Here is a 21,147-nt window from a genome sequence, read left to right as displayed (position 1 = left end):
GTTTTATAAGAGTATTATTTTATGAAATATATCATTTAGATATTTTTCTTTTCACTTCAGTATTAATTATCACTGCACCTGACCAGTGCCAGACACTGCTTCAACAATTTTTTTTTTTTATGAGTTAAGAAGTTAAAAGCATTTGGTATATGGCAACATAATGGACATTAAATTAAGAATTGTATCCAATATAAAAGCTGAAGCATTAATGACAATGTTGTATATATAGAGAAAAGAATAAAATTAACAAATTATATCATAAAGAATATTGAAATGTCTTCAAGAAGAAAAAGCTTAATCTAATGAAAACTTAGGTTGTATTTCTTTGGATAATGACTTATCATTCAAAACCCACAAGCAATTAATGGGTCACATGCAAATTTTCTGAAGGCTTAGAGGATATATTACACCTTCAGACATTCAAACACGATTTTCCCATTTGTTCTTGCAGCTTATCAGAAAGTATGAAACAATAAATATTAAAAACATTTAGAATTCCCACTAGTTCCATTCATAATTTTCCTCTTTCAAATTACTGAAGACAATGAACCTGTTCTTACTTCACCCAACTTAGGGTTTTTATTATAATTACTTGAACGGAAATTGTTCTCCAATGCAAACAGGCCAAACCCTACTACCATTACTGGCATCACAGTCGTTCATGACAAGACCAAAATTCAGGCAGTCTCCCACAGAAATCTATAATCCTCTCCAAAATACAGTGATGTGGATGAACACATTCAAATCCAACATGACAGAAATTATAGACAATTTAGAAATAATTAAAATCTCTTGGGTTTGAAAGATCATGTTTTCTCAGGCATTTCAAGAAAGGTAATTTATACCTTGCGATGTTTCAGCAAAAAGAAAAAGCCTAGACAAAAAGCACAGGACCCGATCCTTCTTCTAGCTCAAGAGTGAGATATTTATTTACCTGAATATGCATTAAAATACCAAATGACAGAATACTAAAATCCTAAAATTCCAATATTCTGTGGGCTTATGCTGCAGCTCAGTCTACATTTAGCACAATAAAACCTCAGTTTAGATTGACATGTTAGCACACTAACATTTTTTAATGTTAAGAAACATGAAACTGTCAAAGGAGATTTTGCACAACTCAAAAGTTTGCTTGTCTGGCATTCAAGGTTGCTCCACAGTGTACTTGGCACAGCAGGCTGGAATTGCACTAATACAAGATTCAGCATCAGGAATCTCAGGAACCTGTAATCTCAGCAAACTTCTCATTCATCTACTGATCCCAAAAATGTTTGAAATTTACTTTAAAGGAAGAAATCTTATTACCAGTATTCAGATAAACCATACTCTACTGTGCAGCCAGCAATATTTATAGAAATATGAAGCATGAAAAAGTGACATAACACAAATTATTTGGAAGCGATCAGTATTTCCTGATTTTATACTCAACTGGGTACTCTACTGCAAAAATAAAAGGTATGTACAGGAATCAACAGAGAGGCCTGACCTTTAAAAGATATTTGCATAAGAAATGGTAGAGGGTAAAACTTTACACTCTATCTCACTCCTGCCTTAACTATCTTATTCTAAGTATATCTGCAAAGCTGCCATGAGCAGATGCTAACACTGTAATTAATTCTCAGGACCTTTTTGTTTTACTGTAGGGAAAGAACATGCAATAGTTGGGTGAACTAAATTGAGCATCAAGTACATTCAGTTTGCTGATGGCAAATTGATTTTTTCACAGCAGGCTATCACTACAATTTCAGACAAGCATTTCATTAAGATACAGCATACATAACTCCTTATAACTTTGAACTACCTTCAACACAACATTAAGATCAAAGAGCAATCAAGTCTTTAAGACTATTCCTAAAATAAAAAAATGGGCACTTGACATCATGTTCTCCAGACAGGGTAAAATAAAAATCAAACTCAAAAAGGTTGCTTGTACAGCATTTCAGTTTACTAACAACATAACTGGCATGAACTGTTGCACGGAAATTTCTATATGACTTTGACAGCATTTTCTTTAAAATGTTTTAAACACCTGATGTCACTTCTAGATGAAGATCCACACAATTCCTGTTACTTTTTTTCCAAATGACTTGTCACTGCAGTGCTCCTCTGACAATTAGGCACAGAGGACAACAGCAGTTGTCTGGCTTAGCAGTACAACAGAACATGGAGAAATATTCTCCCCAGTGTCTGACAGGCAGGTAGGTCATTCCTCTGCACCCTTCATGAAGTTTGTCATGACGATGGAAGCAGTAATAGAGAAATACCAAAAAAAGAGAACTCTGAACATTGCAACTCACACAGTCCAAAGGTCTTCTACAACCTATAGCACCACCTGATTCAAAGCAGGAGGCTGGAAGGAATCTGGGCAGGATAAACAAGAAGTGGGATTGAACTGGGGAATGTGGAAAACAGTATCGCCCCAAACTGATATTGAATACATTTAAATAGAGGGTCAAATATTAATTATTCAGTTAGGTTCTAATTTGGGTTCAGCAGTGACTAAAGTTGTTCCAGATTAACAAAACTTCAAAGTAACAAACAGTTCATGCTGAATTCCTGTTTAAGGGGGAAAAAAAAAAAAAAAAAGTTCAAGTCAGTACTTCCTCTAGGTTTAGTTCAATTAGCTGTACTTATATGAAAACCAGTGGAAAAAAATGCTACCTTGTTTACCATTTTTCTTCTAACATAGGGTTACTGGGCCTCTACTTAATGAGAATTTTTAGTTGAAAGCTCAGCCTTTAAATGCTTTCCAGCTTGCTGCCAGAAATGATGCTGAACTCTGTACAGCAACAGGGGCTACTAATTTATCTTCCTCCTGTCTTCACTCCTGCCAGATATTACTAGCCCTTTCTCCTTCTGTCCTACTCATCCCATGGAGTCTTATTTCACGTGTGCCAAAACTTGCTTCTCCTATAGCACCTCCTATTCCCTCCTGCATTCCCACTCTGCCTTTCCTTCACCTCATCTAGTACTCAGCTGCATCTTCACAGGCTCCAGACAGTCTTTTCAGTGATGCTTTTTTCACAGCTCCTTCCTTAGCTATCTCTGAACCAGTTTTTCCTAGTGCTTCATTCCTTTCCACTCCCTTTCACCTTCTTGATATTCTCCCCTTGCCTCTAGCAGAAAAGGCCTGAATCTCCTAAAAGCATCCAAATTGCAATCCCAGTTGGAGATATCAGAAGTATTGGTCATCTTTATTGTGCCATTCTAAACTTGAAACTGCAAAGATTTAGTAGAGCCCGCAGTCTCACATCCAAACTAGTGACAGGTAGTAGGTACATTTAAAATTACAAGCTAGTAAAAAATATACTCACCAACCTGTAATGGCAGAGTTGAATTCAGCTGTGAAATAAATATTTGAAACAGTCTTGTAAGTAAAACATAAGTATTTAGTTTAAGTGGCCCAAATTAGGACAGTGTCAGATTACAATTGAATTTTTGTAATTGCAGGAATTTTTAATTATTTACAGTCAACCTTTAAAAAAGTAGTTGTTAACTAAGAGGTTTAGATGTCTTGTTTTGTTCATTTTAGCTCAAGCTAATTATTTTATATACTTGAGTGGTTTTTTTTAAATGCAAATTTGATGCACAAAATATGTCAATACAGGGAAATTCATTATTTTTTCCATGTGAAGCAGTTCAGTGAAATATCTCTGTGTGAAAACTCAAAGAACAAATGCAACTAATAAATCACAACCAGAGTTTCCTCAGTTCTGTTACACTTGCTTAAGATGATGAAACAAAACACTTTTTTTTTTTTTAATTAGTTGTTCCTTGTGGCTTTCTATACAGTGCTGCTTTCCCTGTGAGATTTAAAATGATAAGTAACTGGAAATTAGGAAGAGAATTAGTCCATTATTCTGCAGCAATGACACAATGATTAATTATATTAGTTTACTGCCCCTTCTGCTTTAAAACCCTGCAGTCATAAAACGAGTTTTGTTCAATATTCCAGAAGGGATATGAGAATTAAATTTATATAATTTAAGAAATTCCTTCAGGAAAGCCATACTCATCTAAGATAGTAGATGGATGAATCCTCTAATTTACAATAATATGCAGATGCTGTACCCCCTACTGAGTAATGCACAGATAAGGAAGCTTCCCAAATGAATCAGAAAAAAAAGACTGTGAAGGGACATGGGTGGAAATAGATCAGGCAAGTCTGAGCTCATGTGTCCTCCTGGAAAGCACTGAAAAACTTTTTACTGTAATTCTATCTATGCCTAATAATTATATTTACTTTTACCTAGTTCTTTTTAAACCACCTAGTATTTTAAACACTCCAAGCGTTTTCTAAGCCCTACTGAACATGAAATAAGTGAATGGCCACTCGGGTCTAGGGGAGGCAGACGGAGGTTTAAATTCACTGTCATACCAACACAAACCCCCACATCTTCCATGTCTTTGGTAATAATGTATTTTAGGAATAGTATCTTACTTTTGAGGAACAATGTTTCTGTCACTTTTTCAATGTTGGAAAACACCCAAATGGAATGCTACCTTCTCACTGTATGCCTTTTGTATGACATTATTACATAAATCAAAATCTTTGCTTTTAATTAGCTGATTTTTTTTTTCTCTCCAGAATTAAGATGAATATCAGAGTTCTGGAAAATCAAATACCTATCTTAACTACAAAACAGCTATGGCAACAGAAGCAAGACTCTGCAGCTAACCTTTGTGCCTTAGCCCCAACAGGGATACTGTTTTCCGTTTTTATAATATCAAAATAAACTGACTGCAACGCATTACTTCTGTGTTTAAATGAATAATACAAAACAAAACAAAGTTTCTATAGAAAGAACACAAGGGCTTTATGGGATCAGGATCTACACAATTATGAAGTAGATTTGATCAAAGAATTTGGATGGTTGTACTGCAATGTAATCAGGACATAGCTACAACATTGGGAAAGAGGAAAAAACTAGCAGTAAAGTTGAAGGACATATGGCTTGATTTAGTAAATCGGCATTTCGTATCATTAATATGCTGTATTTCAGTAAAGTAACTCTTAGATGACCTTTTCTGTAACCTCTGGATAAACTGGATTATTATGGGCAAACGGAGAAAGTTAGCAATACACATTACCTAAGAATACTTTTAATATCAAAATTAAACCCTATACTTTAAAAATTGAGTTCATAATGAAAACAGACATACCTTTACATATGAGAGAATACCAAAGTCTTCAGCTACTAAGCCAGAAAAATCTAGATAGTGAAAATGTACTCATTTTAAGATAAATTAACTTTTCCAACTCATTTAAATTGCATGACATAAATCGCATTTGACACATAAACAAACTCAGAGCTATACAAAAAACCCACCACCTCCTGCATGACAACGGGAGCTGCAAGCTGCGGGTGCTCACTCGGTGAGTGCAGGGCACCAGAGCCTGCAGAAGGGGCTGTCAGGAGCTGGCCTGCTCACAAAGGGAGGGAAGAAATGAAGGTGAGGGCCCCGCACAGCCTCTCCCTGTATGCAGGCAGCAGAGCTGGAGGCAGGGGTGTTTCTCCCTTTGGGAGGGCATCCTTTTTCAGCCTACTGCCTCCCTCGGATGGCACCTGGGCAGTCATGGACCGACGTTTGGCTGCACAAGGGAGGTCTGGGCAACTCTACCAGCAAGTGAAGGGGCAGTGGTCGCTACCAGTTGGGGCACTGAGTTTTCACCCTTATGCTCTGCTGCCCATGTGACTCCGCACGTGCCTGCGGCCAGCGAGCGCACGCGAGGGCAATGCGAAGAAGGTCTCAACTGGACAAGAAGCACTAAAACACTCTCTTCCTTGAATTGTTTAAGGGATGATGCAGTTAATTCAGGGGGAAAAAAAATAAAACTCCTAACTTCCGCAGTGCTGTTTAACCCCAGTCATTTCCCTGGACAGACACTGTCCTTGAAGTCAGACCCTAAGCTCTGGCTCAGCCATCGGTGCTCAGCAGCTGAGACGCCGCCTTACCAAACCCTCACCCTCCCGCCACAGGGCCCAAGAGTGGCCACGCCCAGCCCGTGCTGCCCTGGGGGACCCTCTGCGCCCCCCACTTTTGTCAGAGCTGCAGTAGCACCCGTGAGCACTGGGTGCCTGTGCTGTCCTGGGTAAGCCTGGTAATTGTTCAACAGTTAGCAAAAGCACCATGCTCTATTCTCTGAAATTGCTATGGGAAGGGTGGTGGTCAGATCCACGTCCAGTGACTCGTGTCCACCTTGGCCCTCCACACGTGCCACGGCTTGCGGTGCCCTTAACTCAACTGTGGGTTGTTTTTTTTTTTAATTTAATTTGTTCCTAAGTCTGTTATTGCAGGTTTCTTTAAACCTACAGAGTTGCCACTTGCCCCTCCCTAACACTGAAATTCAGAGCACTCCCCTGAAGGCTCCCACGTGGAGTGTTGCTACTGCCTCATCACCCCAGCCCAGGCAGTGGCTGAACATTGGCTGTCCCAGTTTCCAGCCCAGTGCTGGACTGGTCCCGCCTGGCCCTCAGATGTGCTACGAACAGGCACAGTCACCTGCTCTGACCCACGGGTGTGTTCTGTTTACCACTGTAATTTTGGGTTGTTCTTTGGTAGCCATGGGCTATATTCTGCAGCTGAATCCAGGCCCAGCACTGTGTATTCATAAATTCTGCTCTGTTCATAAAATTCTGCAGGAGAAGTTGAACAGTAGGAGTTACTGCCTGGCCTGCCTATAACAAAGAGCTTAATCCTTGGCATCAGATTAACTCAGACCCAGATCGGTTCATCTTAGAAAAAACCCCAATATTCTTAAATATCGGTATTTCTAATATATGTTAAGAACTTCACATGTAATCGTACTTCAACTAATTACACTTGTTTCCCCAAAGTTACTCACCATTGGAGAGACAGTAAAGCCAGCAGGTGCACGACATCATAGCAACGCTATGCCTGCAATAAGCTCCCAGCTCAAGAGACGGCATCTTTGGGGATTAGAGCATTAAAAGATATGTTCAAGCAGTAACTATACATTTTCTTTTCTGAATTTTCCAATATCCTTGCTATGCCAAAAATATTATCATTTCACTTTCATAGATACAAATGTCTGAAGTACCTGATTGAAGTGTATTTGATTTTCCAGTAAAAAACAAAGAAAAAAGTTCTATTTAAAAAAGTGTTTTTATTCCGCTCATTATACATTATAAAATACAAATCTGAAGTTGCTGCAGTCTTCCTCAAGTACTACATGGTACTCGGTCCCAGCTTATGCTGAGTGGAAGGGGCTTTCCACAGCAGCCTCTCCTGTTGTGGTACGTGAGCCAGGTCTGTGTCGACCCAGGGAGGTGGCATGCACCCCTGCTCCATTTCAGAGGCCAGGAAAACAAACACGGTATTATTACAAGGCTGCTGGAGGAGAGGAAAATAAATAAATAAATACATAAAATCCTGCATTACTAAGCAGTGCATGACAATGGTTTTGGTGAGCTGTGCCTGCTCTCAGCACAGCCAGTCTGCTGTTTTAAACCTTGACTGTCTTAGCTGAACACAGGAAAAAAATAAAGGGGCAAGGCAAAGAGAATACTGAATAGCTACAGCACAAAAGGAAAACCACTATATTAACTTATTGGACTTAAGCAGATGTATAATCCTAAAAGGTATCTGAATGCAAGTTAAACCTAATGGAGTCAATAAGGATCTTTAAGATGCCTGGTTTTTCCCGCTTGCCTGGACTTCTGATACACTTTTAAGAGTCTGGCATCTCCTACTAAAACCAGCATTGACTCCCTTGATTTACTTCAGTAACAATTGTTCCTAAAGATGAGAAATTTAAAAAGCCAGGCTTAAAAATATTCTCCACAACTATTGCTATCACCATATTAAACAGGCCTTTGAAACCAGTATTATTCAAATAGATAGGCCACATTGCCAGAGTTTAATATTAGACCTCAGATATCTGCCCATTTAGTAACTGAGGTTGTAAGGACTAAGGTAATAGACCAATCAGCTACACCAGGTAAATTATTATGCATTCCTTGTACGCTAGTGTAGTTGTCATTATTTTTTCCTGAAGAAAGATTATTCATTTCCTAGACATAAAGACATGGGTATGTATTTGTCAGCTCTGGAATAATCTGAAAGCAAGTGAAATTAGCTACTGTCACAATTTAGGGACAAACTGTGCTTATCCCTGCTTTGGGTAAAATTTCATGGCATTTCCACTAAAATTTAAGTACTTGTGCAGTCCTTTCTTTAAAGGTGTTGAATATTTCCTTGCATGGAGTGAGCCTCCGGGTGGAGTCCCCAGTTACAATCTTGCTTTAACCTGGGCACAGAACCTCCAGTTCTTTTCCCACTGAGGCTGCTAGCTGTGACCAGGAGTACCAATGCTAAGAGAGATTTCTCAAAGGCTTATTTAATAAAAAACAAGGCTTTCCAGATAAAAAGGCATCTTAAAAAAAAAAAAAAAAAGGAATTGATTATAAGTGTATTTAAATTCCTCAATATTTGCTATCCCAAGAGTTTGGGAACAGTCCTGTTACTTAATCCCTCTCCCTCTCTTGTCCTTTCAAGCATCCTTTCCAGATGACTTCAGTTTCAGTCTGAGAAAAAAATACATCAGAGCAAGCAGAGCCCGAGGCGACAGTGAGTGACTTAGGTACATCTGAGAAAGGCCACTTCCAGTAGAAGAGGTCATACATGACATGCCAGCTACAGAAGAAAAAATTGCTTGTTTGACCACTGTGGTTTGTGAATCAAGAGCAACTCTGACTCCTCTAAGATACCTGCATTACAGATTGATGTTCCAATCCACAGTTGCCAAACAAGTGCATTATTTCTGGCATGTTCGCCTGCCCCCAGGAAAGCACCCTGGGGGTGCACAGCCACCCAACAGTCACCTGGGGTAAGGGCAAGAGGTCTTCATACGGGGCGGGTGATAACAAAAATATGTAATCTAATCTAATCTAATGCAAGACTGTTTTCAGGGGGTTTTGCCCCATTGTCCGCAGCCAGCTGTCTGACTGGCTAACTGCCTTTTTGGGTCAATTAGAGCAGGATTGCTCTTCTGAAGTAATTGCACACATACAGTGTCCAGGCTCTTTTTAAAACCAGAAGTAATCCCTCCATTCAGATCTGAGAGGTTTTAATATAACCTTTTCCAGGCCTTCTGGTGGTTGCTTCTCAGCCTGTCTGTGCTGTAATTTACCTTCATTGTGTCTGAGTTGAGCTGACCTGGCTTGCTCATAGTCCCATACAGGTCCATCATTTGTTTATCCCATTGGTAGCCTGTACAGAGGAGACACCCTGAATTGTCTCTGTGTTCCTTCCAGTGAAAGGTTCAAGTTGAAATTGTCTGTGTACCTTGCCAGGAAACTTAAGACCAACAAAAGTAAATAGTCCTGTCAAATAAAGGGCATCAGTTAGTAAGAGAATAGGCATTCAGTATTATGACAATACGACAACAATAGTGAGGCTAAAAGACAAAACACATCAAAGCCTCACACAGAAAAAGATACTTTCTCGTGCTACATTTCATTTTTTAGTTCAAAATGTTAAGCACAAGTAAGAGCCACGTATGAAGAGAGGAACCACTGTGAAAGCTGCTGTGCTCCTCTCAGTCAGTACATGACAATCTTGACCTTCATGCCATAATATTAAGCCAAAGTTCTTGAAAGGAGGCATTGTTTCAAAAGCCAGCCGTTTTTTCAAGGGTGAGAAATGCCTGTTAAGGACTAGGTTGAAACCCCTGAGGTCACATTACATTTGACATGTGACATCTAAACTTCTTTATCTGAAAGGGGAATTTTAGAAAGCTCTCACTCCTCTTTGCTAGTTAGCTGTGCTTTGAACAGAATCCAGCATAAGTGTGTATTAACAGAAACTGCATGGGAAAGCTTTAGATATGGCTTTAGATAGCCTTGCTATTTATCTAAATATTTATCTTGTGATGTATGAGTATACTTGCTTCTCTCCTTAGGGCCTGCAGAAAGTTATTTTTGTCTTGGATAGGTATGGTATTAAATATGCAGTAGATAAAGTACCACCAGCTCCCTCCCCTGCATCCCCCCAACAGCAATACCAGAGGAAACAGCTACCAGAGATGTAAAACCATGTCATTTATCATGCAGTAAGGTGATTCTAGTAAGAGCCCAAATACAGATGTGCAGAAACTTTTACCTCATTCACAGTACACAGCATAATAAGCTTATCAAGTGCCAGTACCTTTACCTAATTGCTATGACAGTGACAATATGACATTAAGAGCTGCAGTGTCACTAACAACGGGTGAAATTTGGGAAGCATTATTTGGATAGAGACACACAGCGATACATGCTTATCTAAATTTTTTTAGACAGCCTGACTTCTCAAATCGTGTAAAGTACTCCACTTGTATTAATTTCTCCATGCAGGTTCAGTCAGGGGGAAAAATATGTCATAGCAAAGGGCAAATACTAGCAGCACGCGAAAATGGCAAAAGCTTGGCCTGCACCTTCGACATTAGTTTTACCATCTCTTTAGTGATTGGGATCCTTTAGCTCCATCTACTGGTACCACGTACCCTGCAGCAGCCTCCGGAGTGCCAGCCGGGAGGCGACCCTCGCCGAACACACGGGACAAGAGGCAGGGGCAACTGCAGGTGGAATTGCAAGTTTAACGCGATCCTCTCTGAGAAGCTGCTGCTGCAGATTCAGAAGATCCCCTACAAAGCGACAATAGCGCCTGGCCACGATGTTCAACCATCTGACAGCTGGAGCGTCCGGTCAGCCAATCTCATCGCTCTGTGCAATAAGGCACACGTAGGTATGTGACCCATGGAAGGTTCGTTGATGAAAGATTCGCGCAGGTACCTACGGGAGAGACAGAGCGTGTCCTCTTCATTTGGCTGTGGAAAGTCTCAAGTGTCTTCAAATGAGCTCAAAAATCACCGATACTCCACAGTAACTTCCAAGTGATCCAAATGTCCATGAGGACATTTCAAAAGGCATGAGAAGCTTAGGTTTAGGTAACCTGGTTGCACCCAGATTATCAAATTCTTGCATGCAGCCCTTTTAAAAAGTGTGCAATACCAAATACCCTAACACCAATGTCCCTAAAATTGTTACCAATAAGTAGTAAAAACCCCACAAGCAGACAAGTTCTTTTAGTCCAATTTTTTTTTTCTTTTTTCCTCGATACTGGCTCAAATCAGTTCCTTTTTTTGGCTATAGAAATGTATCAATTTCAGAGTCAGTGCATCAGTCCCAGTGCGGTAGAAACTGGCCTTTCACAGCCTTCCACAGAAGTGTTCACCAATTCACTGCAGGTCAGAATCTGATCAAATAATCCACATAACAGCCAGGTCGTAACAGTAAGGTTTCTTTGTATCTTCTCAATGAGAATTCAGTTTACAGCTATTTTCAAAGCTCTTTTTATATCCAATAGCTTTGATGCAACTGTACGTATTTTTAAGAAATAGTGTTTGTTTATCATTAATATCTATTTATATGGCCACAGCTTTATTAGAAATGTGGCTCTTCCATCTTTTCCATAATTGGTGCATAAGGGTTAGAGACACTTTTGGAAAACTCTGCTGTTTTGACACTATCCATATACAAATAAAGCTCCTTTGACAAACACTTTCAGCTTGGTTTTCTCATATATTTGAATTTAAGCACAATCTTTTTCTAGAATGAAAATAAAGAGAGAAATTAATTTCTCTCTTTCCCCATAATACCAGATTGAGATAGAGCTATCAAGAGATACATAAGCGCTAACTGTTTTCTACTGGATACTTAAGGGAAACAGATGGGTGTAATTATGGTTTTATGGAGGTCTTACCTAAAATGCTTCTACTCAGCTGCCACATTACAGTTTGATTCTTGGTTATAAATACATATATTAATCTTTGTAAAGGTCTGTACAGATTTTAAGCTAAAGGGGAACGTACAGCTTCACAGCTACTTCACAGGGAAAGAAACCACATTAAAACCAGAAGGCACAATGATACTGGAACCTCCAGGACCTAAAAGAGGAGAGTGCTCGTTGCCTAAACCAACTAAAATCATGCTGCAAATCAGCAGAGGGAGCCAACTGCCTTGTTTTAGAAGCACCAACTCCGCTTGCTACCCTACAGCCAGCCTAGCAGCCTGCGTGCCAAATGTTCACATTGCTTTGCCACAGGGCGGTGAATCTCCCGTTACCGGAGAGGAGTAGGTTGCTTCACCGTGTCATTTCGTCTAAAGGGAATATTGGGAAAACCTGAGGTTTGCTGCATCATTAAGGTTTAGTGACCCATCCAGGCTGTGCCACCACCTCTGGAAGTGACCAGTACCTAAATGCTTTTGAGGAACCTGAGAAAACATCCATTTGGGTGCAAAAGCTAACTGAGGGAGAAGTCAAAAAAGTTATCTTCATCTCCTCTCACCCCTTTACAACTGTGTAAGCATTTTATCTTTTCATACAAGCTGCAGAGGCAGTTCTGCTCAAATCAGTGGGGACAGTTACACACAGAACTTAACTTCTCTGACAAAACCAGCAATAACAATACTGCAATGCCATCCCCATAGCATCACCAGTCTGTGTTTACTCACCTTTAATTCCTTTAAAGGAATTCTCCTTTTAGTTCCCATATGATGAGACAGTGTAAAACAAAGGAGAAAGCAGCTAATTATCACGGCGCATTTTAAAATCTGAACTGCTGTTTTGACAGGTAAAGTAATATGAACACAAAAGCCCACGTGATTTTGGATCTCTAGTTCCAGAACCATTTTTTTCCCCACAGGAAAAACATGTACGAAGTTAAAAGGCACAGTCCTCCTGCCCACAGCTCAGAGAGCCTTTTTCTCATGAGATCTATTGCTCTTTGTTTCTCATCCTTCATAATGGTGAGTTTGAAGGATAAACTATCTCTGAGTAACCTCAGTTAAATCAATCAGTCTTCAATGCATTTACACAGGTACTCTTGAGGGAACAATTTGATTAGCTAATCATTTAATTACAAACTGCTGAATTAATAATGTGGGAGAACTTAAAGCAAAACGGGAAAGGCATTACAGGACTGACAGCTGGGAAGAGATGAGGCAACCAATGTAAATTTATTTGTAAAGTGAACATACATTATTTGGAAGCAGTAACATCCAATAAATGCAGAATCAGACTAATTCTGCAGATATCTTGCCTTCTCTAGCCAGAGGAGTAGAAGGCTGAGTTCTGTAAATACCTGAGTGTATTTATAGCCACAGTATTTCCTAATTAGGACTAGTGAAAGGAGGGAAATTATATATTCTCCTTCCATTAAATATCCTTCTGCTATATGAGTCATCTAGATAGCAGCTGAAGGGTGTGCTAGAGCAACACTTTCCCAGCTCAGGGGCTGAATGTCTCCAGGGTGCTCCCACCTCTCCAGCACGTGTGCACAGCAGGCTGCCTATCCCCGGCCCCCGGCCATTACAGGCCCCATGGCACCAGGCTCAGGCTGGCATGATGCAACACAACACAGCATAGCACAGTGCTGGCAGTCTGGAAAGGGCTCTGAACATGATGCAAGAGCTACGACCAAGCAGTGAGACTGTCACCTCAAAAGATCATTGCTGTGATTTCCTTGTCCAGCAGACTCATGCCAATCAATAGTGCTGTCACTGCAGAGATTTTTGTGGTATTTAAAAGATCAAAAATAAAGACGACAACTTTCATTTTTTGTTGAATGGTATGGAATATTACTTATGGGGAGCCTTTATGAGGCTCATTCTCTGGAGAAAATGCATCTTGTTTGTAATATCCCTGAGATAACCTCACTCAGCCAGAGATGATTGTTATACTATCCACATTGCCCAGGCCACTGCAACTGCTCCCATGCTGTAAGGCAGCGGTAGGTTTGCAGCAGCGGATTGCGCATTGCCCTATTCCCTTTCACTGGATAACACTTCTTGTAGGTAAGAAAAGTTTTGTGTGATTCTCAGCACCGCTCCAGGACTGGAGACGCTAACCTCAAGCACTGTTTGCAGCATGCTGCCAGAGCCAAATTCCCTCCTCCGTAATGAATGGCTTTAGCTGTGCATCCCAAACCTGAAACATCTCACAATACTTTCATTTAACACTGCTAGATGATAATCCTGCAACCAGGTCCAAGGGCTATATTCAATTTCCATCTCTGCTGCTCACTTGTTCCATTAGTTTATCGTGCTGTTTTTCACAGTTATAAATGGCAAATATTTATAATAATACATCACAAACATGGATGAGAGCCAGTGTACCTATGTCTCAAAAGCCCTCAGAGACCACGAGGAAAAAGAAACAGAGGAGTGTCCAGTGTTTGCTTAAAGCACTGAATTTTTTAACGTTATTTCTCATAAACTGAAGCCTACCTGCATGTGCTAATATACTGCACTGCAGATGCCTGAGATATTTAGAGTTATGTGTAAGATGCAGCACAGAGTTTGGGTGGGATGTAAGGATGAATTTTGAATTGATTTTCACTTTATCTAAGCTCTATATTGTTTCTTTATTTATACCATAGAATAAAATATCCTATAAAGTTTTTGTTTCATTTCTGTGATTTACAGAACACTTTTGCATAGTCTGCTGGTTATTCTATTAATATTTTCATTATTAGAGATTAAGGGTGTTTTCCATTTGCTATTCAGCTGCAGGAGAGAACCGCTTAGCTCGGCCCAGTGATCTGTAAATTCAGAAGTGTTACACTATGCACCACAGGCTATGCATTATGGTATAGACATGTGCATAAACTGTTTCCTTGACTTAAATTTAGGTCTGTTTTAATGCTGTTACAAGAAACATTAAAAGTGTAGTAAATAGCAAAAATGTGATTATGTATAGAATGAACACACTGACTTATAAATTACCGTACAATTCAGAAATTACTACATAAAACATCCCACCACTCCAATAGCCTAACTTTCCTACTACAACACAGTTTATCTGTTTTACTTTCAGTGTCTGAAGAATGCACTGTTCTGCTGCTTTTTCATGATCACTCTATGCTGACATTTGTTGGGCCCAATATAAAACCAGATTAAGTTCTATGAGTTTCTACAAGCATAATTCAACATTTGAAACACTATTAGGGTGCTGTGTTTGTTCATTTAGCCAGGAGAGAAGTTCAGCCCAGTGCAGGCAGTCAGCAGAAGACCTGGCAACCAGCTAAGTCTGTAATGCCTATCCACAGGAGCAAATCTCACAGTTTCAGAGGTGCAATCCAAACACTAGCTCTGATTTGAATATTTTACAATGTTTTCACTGTAAATTTCCCATGAGGTGTCTCATAACTTCCCTGTTTGTCCCATACCTGCACTACATCAAGAAACTCTAGGAAGTCTACTGTACAAAGAGTAATAGCACCAACATATTTTCCTAGAGCAGGACATCGTGGAGAAATGAGCAAGCACTGAATTTATAAGAGATGTAAGAACCATTCCTGCTCTTACTAACTACATCAGAAGCAAGAGCAGGCTAATAAGCAAACAAGGAAAAATATTCAAGTATGTTTCATTTCCTGCCCAAATATCAGTGTATAAAAACAGATTTTTTTTTTTTTTCAGCTCAAATGAACTCATAACTGTTAATGAGAAACACTGTCAAAAAGTCATTCTAGTGTGGCAAGCAATCAGGTGCATCAGGTAAGAGAGGGATGTTGCAATAAAGGACAGATATGTCATCTCAGCACAGACCATCTAGGAACATAACATCTATGTTATGCCTAAAATAACTAAGTGACATGTCTATCATCTGTATGGGAAACCTGGATTCCCTCACCGACTTTCACAACAAATTTAATAAGCATTGCCTCAGTATCAGACTGCTTCTGGAATGCTTCCATATCGACGTAATTGTCCTAGGCACTACAATCAAGATCAAGAATAGTAACTTACAAACTAACATCCACAGCACAACCATAAATCAGTGTTGCTACTTCCATAAAACTGGTAACCATCTCAAACACTCTCCAAAAGCAGTAAAATACTCCCTGACCTTCAGACACTACCCTATTTGCTCTGGGAAAAACACTCGCACGTCTTATCTCCTTAACCTAAAAAGGACTTTTCTACAGCAAAAATATACTGTGAGATAGAATTTACAGGGAATCCATTCCAAATTACATCCTATGCATCAGGAAGTTATCTGAAAAGTATCTTTCAAGAACCTCTTTTCAGATACTTGGAATGCAAGTGGAGCTAGAAATCTGACAACAGATTTGAACATTGCAATTTCTTATCTCCACAGTAAGTATTCCCACCACAGTAAACACTTTTCACAACAAAGCCATCCAAATACCATGTTCCTACTGTTACATATCCTAATAGAAACTTCTACAAAAGTCTACTTAGTAGACTAAATGCTACCGATCTACTAAATGCTCTCATGAAAATGCACATTACTCACTAAAATGGACTTTCATAAACATTTACTGAAGGACAGGAACAGACAGTGGGGTAAGATTTCTCAAAAAACCATCACTCCACTTCTCACTTCTTGCTCCTGATCTACAAAGCTTCAAAAGATGTGCACCATCCTTAGCCCATGACTACTGTCTATCTTTATTTCCCTCAGATTCTATCATTGATAGCTAACTAAAGTCAGAGAAACTTAGCTGGTATTTAGCTTTGAAGTCTATTGCCTGTATTTCACACTTGAAGGAATTGCATGCCCAGAAGTTTTTGTACGTTTTCCTGTTTATACAATACAAAAGTTATCTGTATCTACAAATTCTCTCAATTATGTCTGAAGAGCAGCACAGCTGTAACCCTGAAAGAAGGATTCCTTACCCCGCAAGCCAGTGGCCCTCCAGGTCAGAAAGTTGCTGCTGATAGTTTTATACTCCCATAAACCAAACTGAGAGGAACCAATAACAATAGAAAAGCACTTGCAGTATCTACTTGACTTTTTACAAATGGAGTAGTTTTGTTCTATGGAAATTATGGAAATTATTCCATAATTCTTCATTTTCTAGAATTTTCAATTTTAGAATATCTTTTCTGATTCCTTCGGATTACATTACAATAGTTTTTTCATCTCACTAGTAAGCAGTATGTTCCTTGGCACTTTAATGTATACATACATTTAAACTACAAACATTTTTTGATCCTTGTTCATGGCATGTTTGATTCTCACTAACTTACACTAACTGAAAAACAAAAAGGCAGAATATCTACTTAGTACTGAAAATTCCAGCACAAATAGAAAGCTGATCTCCCACGTTAACATAGCTGCTTTTGTAACCATTCTGCTTTGCCATCAGTAGTTATCAATAGCTTAGCTAACGTTAAATGATGTTATATAATCCATATATTAATTGAAAGCAGATGTACTCAGAGCAAAAAATTTCAGATTGATGTGCAAAAATACATTTCACATATTTTATTGTTCAGCAAAGCACATTACACATATAAACATGCAGTCATTCGATAATCTGAATTGTTAAACACCAGTTTGTATTAACTCTAACACCATTCTGCTGTAATGATACTGGAAGAAGTATGTCTTTGAAATTGTCTGTAGGGGAATAAAAGTCAAATTTGTAGCTGTCATTTCTTCTTCAACAGACCTATTACTGAAGTGTAATTAATCTCTTTTCCAACTGCTTAAGTACAAAGAGGATTTTCCCATTCTACATATAACCCATTACTAAAGACAAAAGGAAAAATTGTGCCCTTGGTTGCATTTGCAGGAGCCTAATGCATTCACGGGGGTTTCCACAGTGTCCCTGGCATTTGTTTCTGCTATACTTGCTTCCAGTGGAAAACTTCAGGGGTTCCTCCTTGCTTCCCTTCCTACAAATTCTGGATTGTGAAATAGGCTGTGTGATAGAAGAAAAAGTAACTACATAACCTATCACTTCTCTTTTGGGCCACATGGGCTGTTAGATTTTAGAAGACAGTCCCTTCCCTTCATACCCATCAGTGCCATTACCAGTGTGCAATTGGACTTCAACAGAGTAAATGCCCCAAGAATGTATGGGCCCTGGTAGTATGGTGTCCAGCAGCAGGAACATCACAAGCCAGCAATTTTAAGGCAATATCCAAGACAGATAATGTTGTTCTTACAACATGCAATGTATTCTGAAGTTGCTGACCCATGGATCTGTGTTTGAAAGTATGTGAAGTCATATGTATGAGTTCAGTTTTTGTTCTGCTTACCGACATGACATGAAGGTTACAAGTATTTTGTTTAACTGTTACTATGTCTTAGAGAAGTAATCAAAAACAAAGTTAGCCTTAAGAGTGCTCAGGCCACACATCCAAAGGGTATCTTATATATGATGACAAACTGGTACACTTCTATTTTTAATAAAGCTATAATATGCCCTGGATAAATTTTATTAAAACAGGTGTTCTCCAAAACTAATGGTACAGTTAACAAACTTAGAGCCTTTAAGAAATAGAAGCAGGCTCTTGTTGATTCTGCTCTTCCAGGAAAAGAAGAAGTCATCAATAGTCTCTCCCATTTCTACCTTTGTCCCTAGATGAAGGATATACAGCATATAATTTTTGCACTATTAATGGTAAAAGATAGGTCTTTGGTGGAGGAATTAATTACCAACTGAGAAAAGGTGAGACCTGTAGCACAGATAAGGATGATTAATTCAGTTACAAACCTGCACTCATTTCCCTGTGCCAAGATACTTACTGTTTTGAGAACAGGAGTTTGACAGAAAGCAAACACATAGGAATTCACATAAAGAAACTGTAAAGGCTGTCCCTTCATCTCACAGTTTTCCAGTTATCTTATAATATCCAGACTTTCATCTCTTCAAAGAAAGAAAACATTAGCTCACTACCAATTTAACGGCAAACAGTAAGTCAGATAGATAGTAGAATATAACATTCACATCTTATTATTTCATATATAAACCTTTACTTTGAAGTGTTATCTAAAATAACATACATGGTTACCAGACCAAATAGCCCATATAAACTAAGCTGAAAATACTATCTTTATTTACAGGAATCTAATTAAAATGAACTTTAACCGTGTTTGAGATCTGCAACAACCCTTCTCTCTCAGAGCCAGACCACAGCCCAGCTCTACGCTGCTGGGCAGAGCACTAAGGAGGAAGATGCCCCTCACACACACGAAGAAAGCATTGGCCACACAAAGATCTGGCTCACCTGCTTCTGGAAGAGGTGGGAAGCAGCTTGTAAACCATCACTCTCTGATCAGGTGTCATGTCCTGTTACCTATCCCACCCTTCAGGCTTTACAATTACACGCTACCCTTTGTTCAAGTGAACTCTAAAATTGCTCTTTCAGCCCTTGGTGGCGTTCTGCCAATACAATGTGGAATTTAGAGAAAAAAAAAGAAAGCTTAGACATCCTTTCATTCTGCTTGAGCTTCTACATATGCACATTATCATCATCTTTAGCACTGCTGGTAATCACAACCACAAGAAATAAGCAAAGAGAAAATCAGGAATATATGACGTTATTTTATAGGCACTTATATAACCATGTAATTTGCTTCATAGGTAATTTACTGCATTCCAATATCTGCTTTAAAGAAAAACAACTGGCTTGGGTTGTATAAAAATGCTACCTTTGAGACCCAAGAAATGCCACACTGCTTTACCGACCATGAATTAGATACTGGAAGAATCATTCCTTGTAAACAGACCATCCAGTATGCACTCAGAAACAGCCCACACAGAGCCCTAGTATTAGCACTATTAGCACTTCTTCTTTCCTGATTTAATGAAAATGCTCTGCTTCAAAAGAAACAGCTAATCAGATAATCACATTAGACTGTATCTCACAGGCCTTGAGCAGTCAAGCTCCCAGAAAAATCATTGAATAAGACAACAGGATTACAGCTTTTATGACTACACATTTATCACAAAGCATGGCCAAGATTCACACTGAGGTTGCAAGATTATTACATGGTTACCTGTGCTCTATAAAACAGAGATGTCATGTTGAACAGATTACAAAAAAGTACTGCAGTATTAGGTATTATTAGCATGTTACTTTTATTATTAATCATCATTACCTATCACCAAAACATTAGTACTTCAGTGTAAACACTGCAAAACATATACATGATTTCACAGATTGAATATTGACAGATTCAAACACTTTGGATCTGTCATCTATCCACAAGATCTAGAAATAAGGCATATGGTCAGCAGATTAGGAGAGTTTAAATAAACAGCCTGAGTGCCTTGCTTTCCTCCCACACACCTTAACTGTGTCAGTTATGCTGCTGGATTCCTCATATCAAATCTCATATCCTGAGGAGGTCATACCTAAGGAAGTCTGTTAGCTTGGTGAAACATCATTCCTTTAGTTTTTTCGCTTTCCTGTGTACAGAGGAAACAAACAGTGAGTAGCTAGAGGGCTTAGTCTTTTTAAAAATTGACAGTTTTCTGCTAGGAAGATAACTGTGTGGCCTGAGAGACTTCATTTGTTCATGCTCACACATTTATACACAACTGACATGTTATTCCACTCAGAGGATCTTGACATAAAATTGTAGAACTGATCACATCTCTGTGATAGAAGCTTGTCGGTTTTCCCACACAGCCCTGTCAAAACTTCCCATCAGTAGCTGTAAACAGAATCAGAAGGGTGGCCACTTAGCAACCAAATGCTTTTGCTTTTGCAATCTTACAGCATGGCGCCGTCTCCTTTTGGGCTGAATGCACTCCTGTCCGTATGATGGCCACTGAAAATCCTGGGGTGGCATTTTGCTATTTTGACTCTCCACTTCCTCAGAATCAGAGTCTTCTTGTTGCATCGAAGGAAAATGCCTATCTGGATAAATCTCCTTCAGTTTGTCCTCAAAGAATACATCTAGGCATCGTCCAGCCTCAGCGACCTCTGAATCTGGCTGTAAGAGAATAAACAACCATTCAGCGTTACCGCACACAGAAATCATCAAGGATCAAAACCAAACAACTACCCTACCCTAATGTGTCACCTTGGTTCTTTCTGCTACACCTCCATTAGTCTCTTGCCCACTTCCTACAGCCCATTAGTCCCTCTGCATTTACAGTGTAAGTAAAAAACAAATGCTGCTATTAAGGAACATGTTTCTGCACCTCTAAGAAAAAGAGGTGTGCAGTGAACTAGAAAGAATAGCAGTCGTCATTGCTCAGGAATTTCTATGCACCTGAGTTTTCCCTAGCTATTTTGCTGGCTGTGACTGGCTTCTCACAGCAAACTCAGCATCATTCCAAAAAGTTGTCTGCTAAGATATCCCTCTTTAATT

The 21,147-nt window shown here is 39.2% G+C and overlaps 1 protein-coding gene across 1 annotated transcript in view; it reads right to left on the bottom strand.

The window, feature by feature from the left end:
• Positions 1 to 20,182: 20,182 nt before the first annotated feature.
• The window catches only part of TRIM66 (tripartite motif containing 66), a 51,656-nt gene continuing 50,691 nt past the window's right edge, over positions 20,183 to 21,147 (bottom strand). Inside the window, exons 19-20 of the mRNA XM_075712724.1 lie at positions 20,548 to 20,766; positions 20,183 to 20,236 (exon numbers count right to left, since the gene is read on the bottom strand). Of these exons, the coding sequence (XP_075568839.1) occupies positions 20,183 to 20,236; positions 20,548 to 20,766 (273 nt within the window). The remainder of the gene's footprint in view (positions 20,237 to 20,547; positions 20,767 to 21,147) is intronic.

Source organism: Pelecanus crispus, chromosome 6 (genome assembly GCF_030463565.1).
Source record: "Pelecanus crispus isolate bPelCri1 chromosome 6, bPelCri1.pri, whole genome shotgun sequence".
In the NCBI taxonomy this organism is placed as follows: Eukaryota; Metazoa; Chordata; class Aves; order Pelecaniformes; family Pelecanidae; genus Pelecanus; species Pelecanus crispus.
This window is presented reverse-complemented; position numbering and strand designations above follow the sequence as displayed.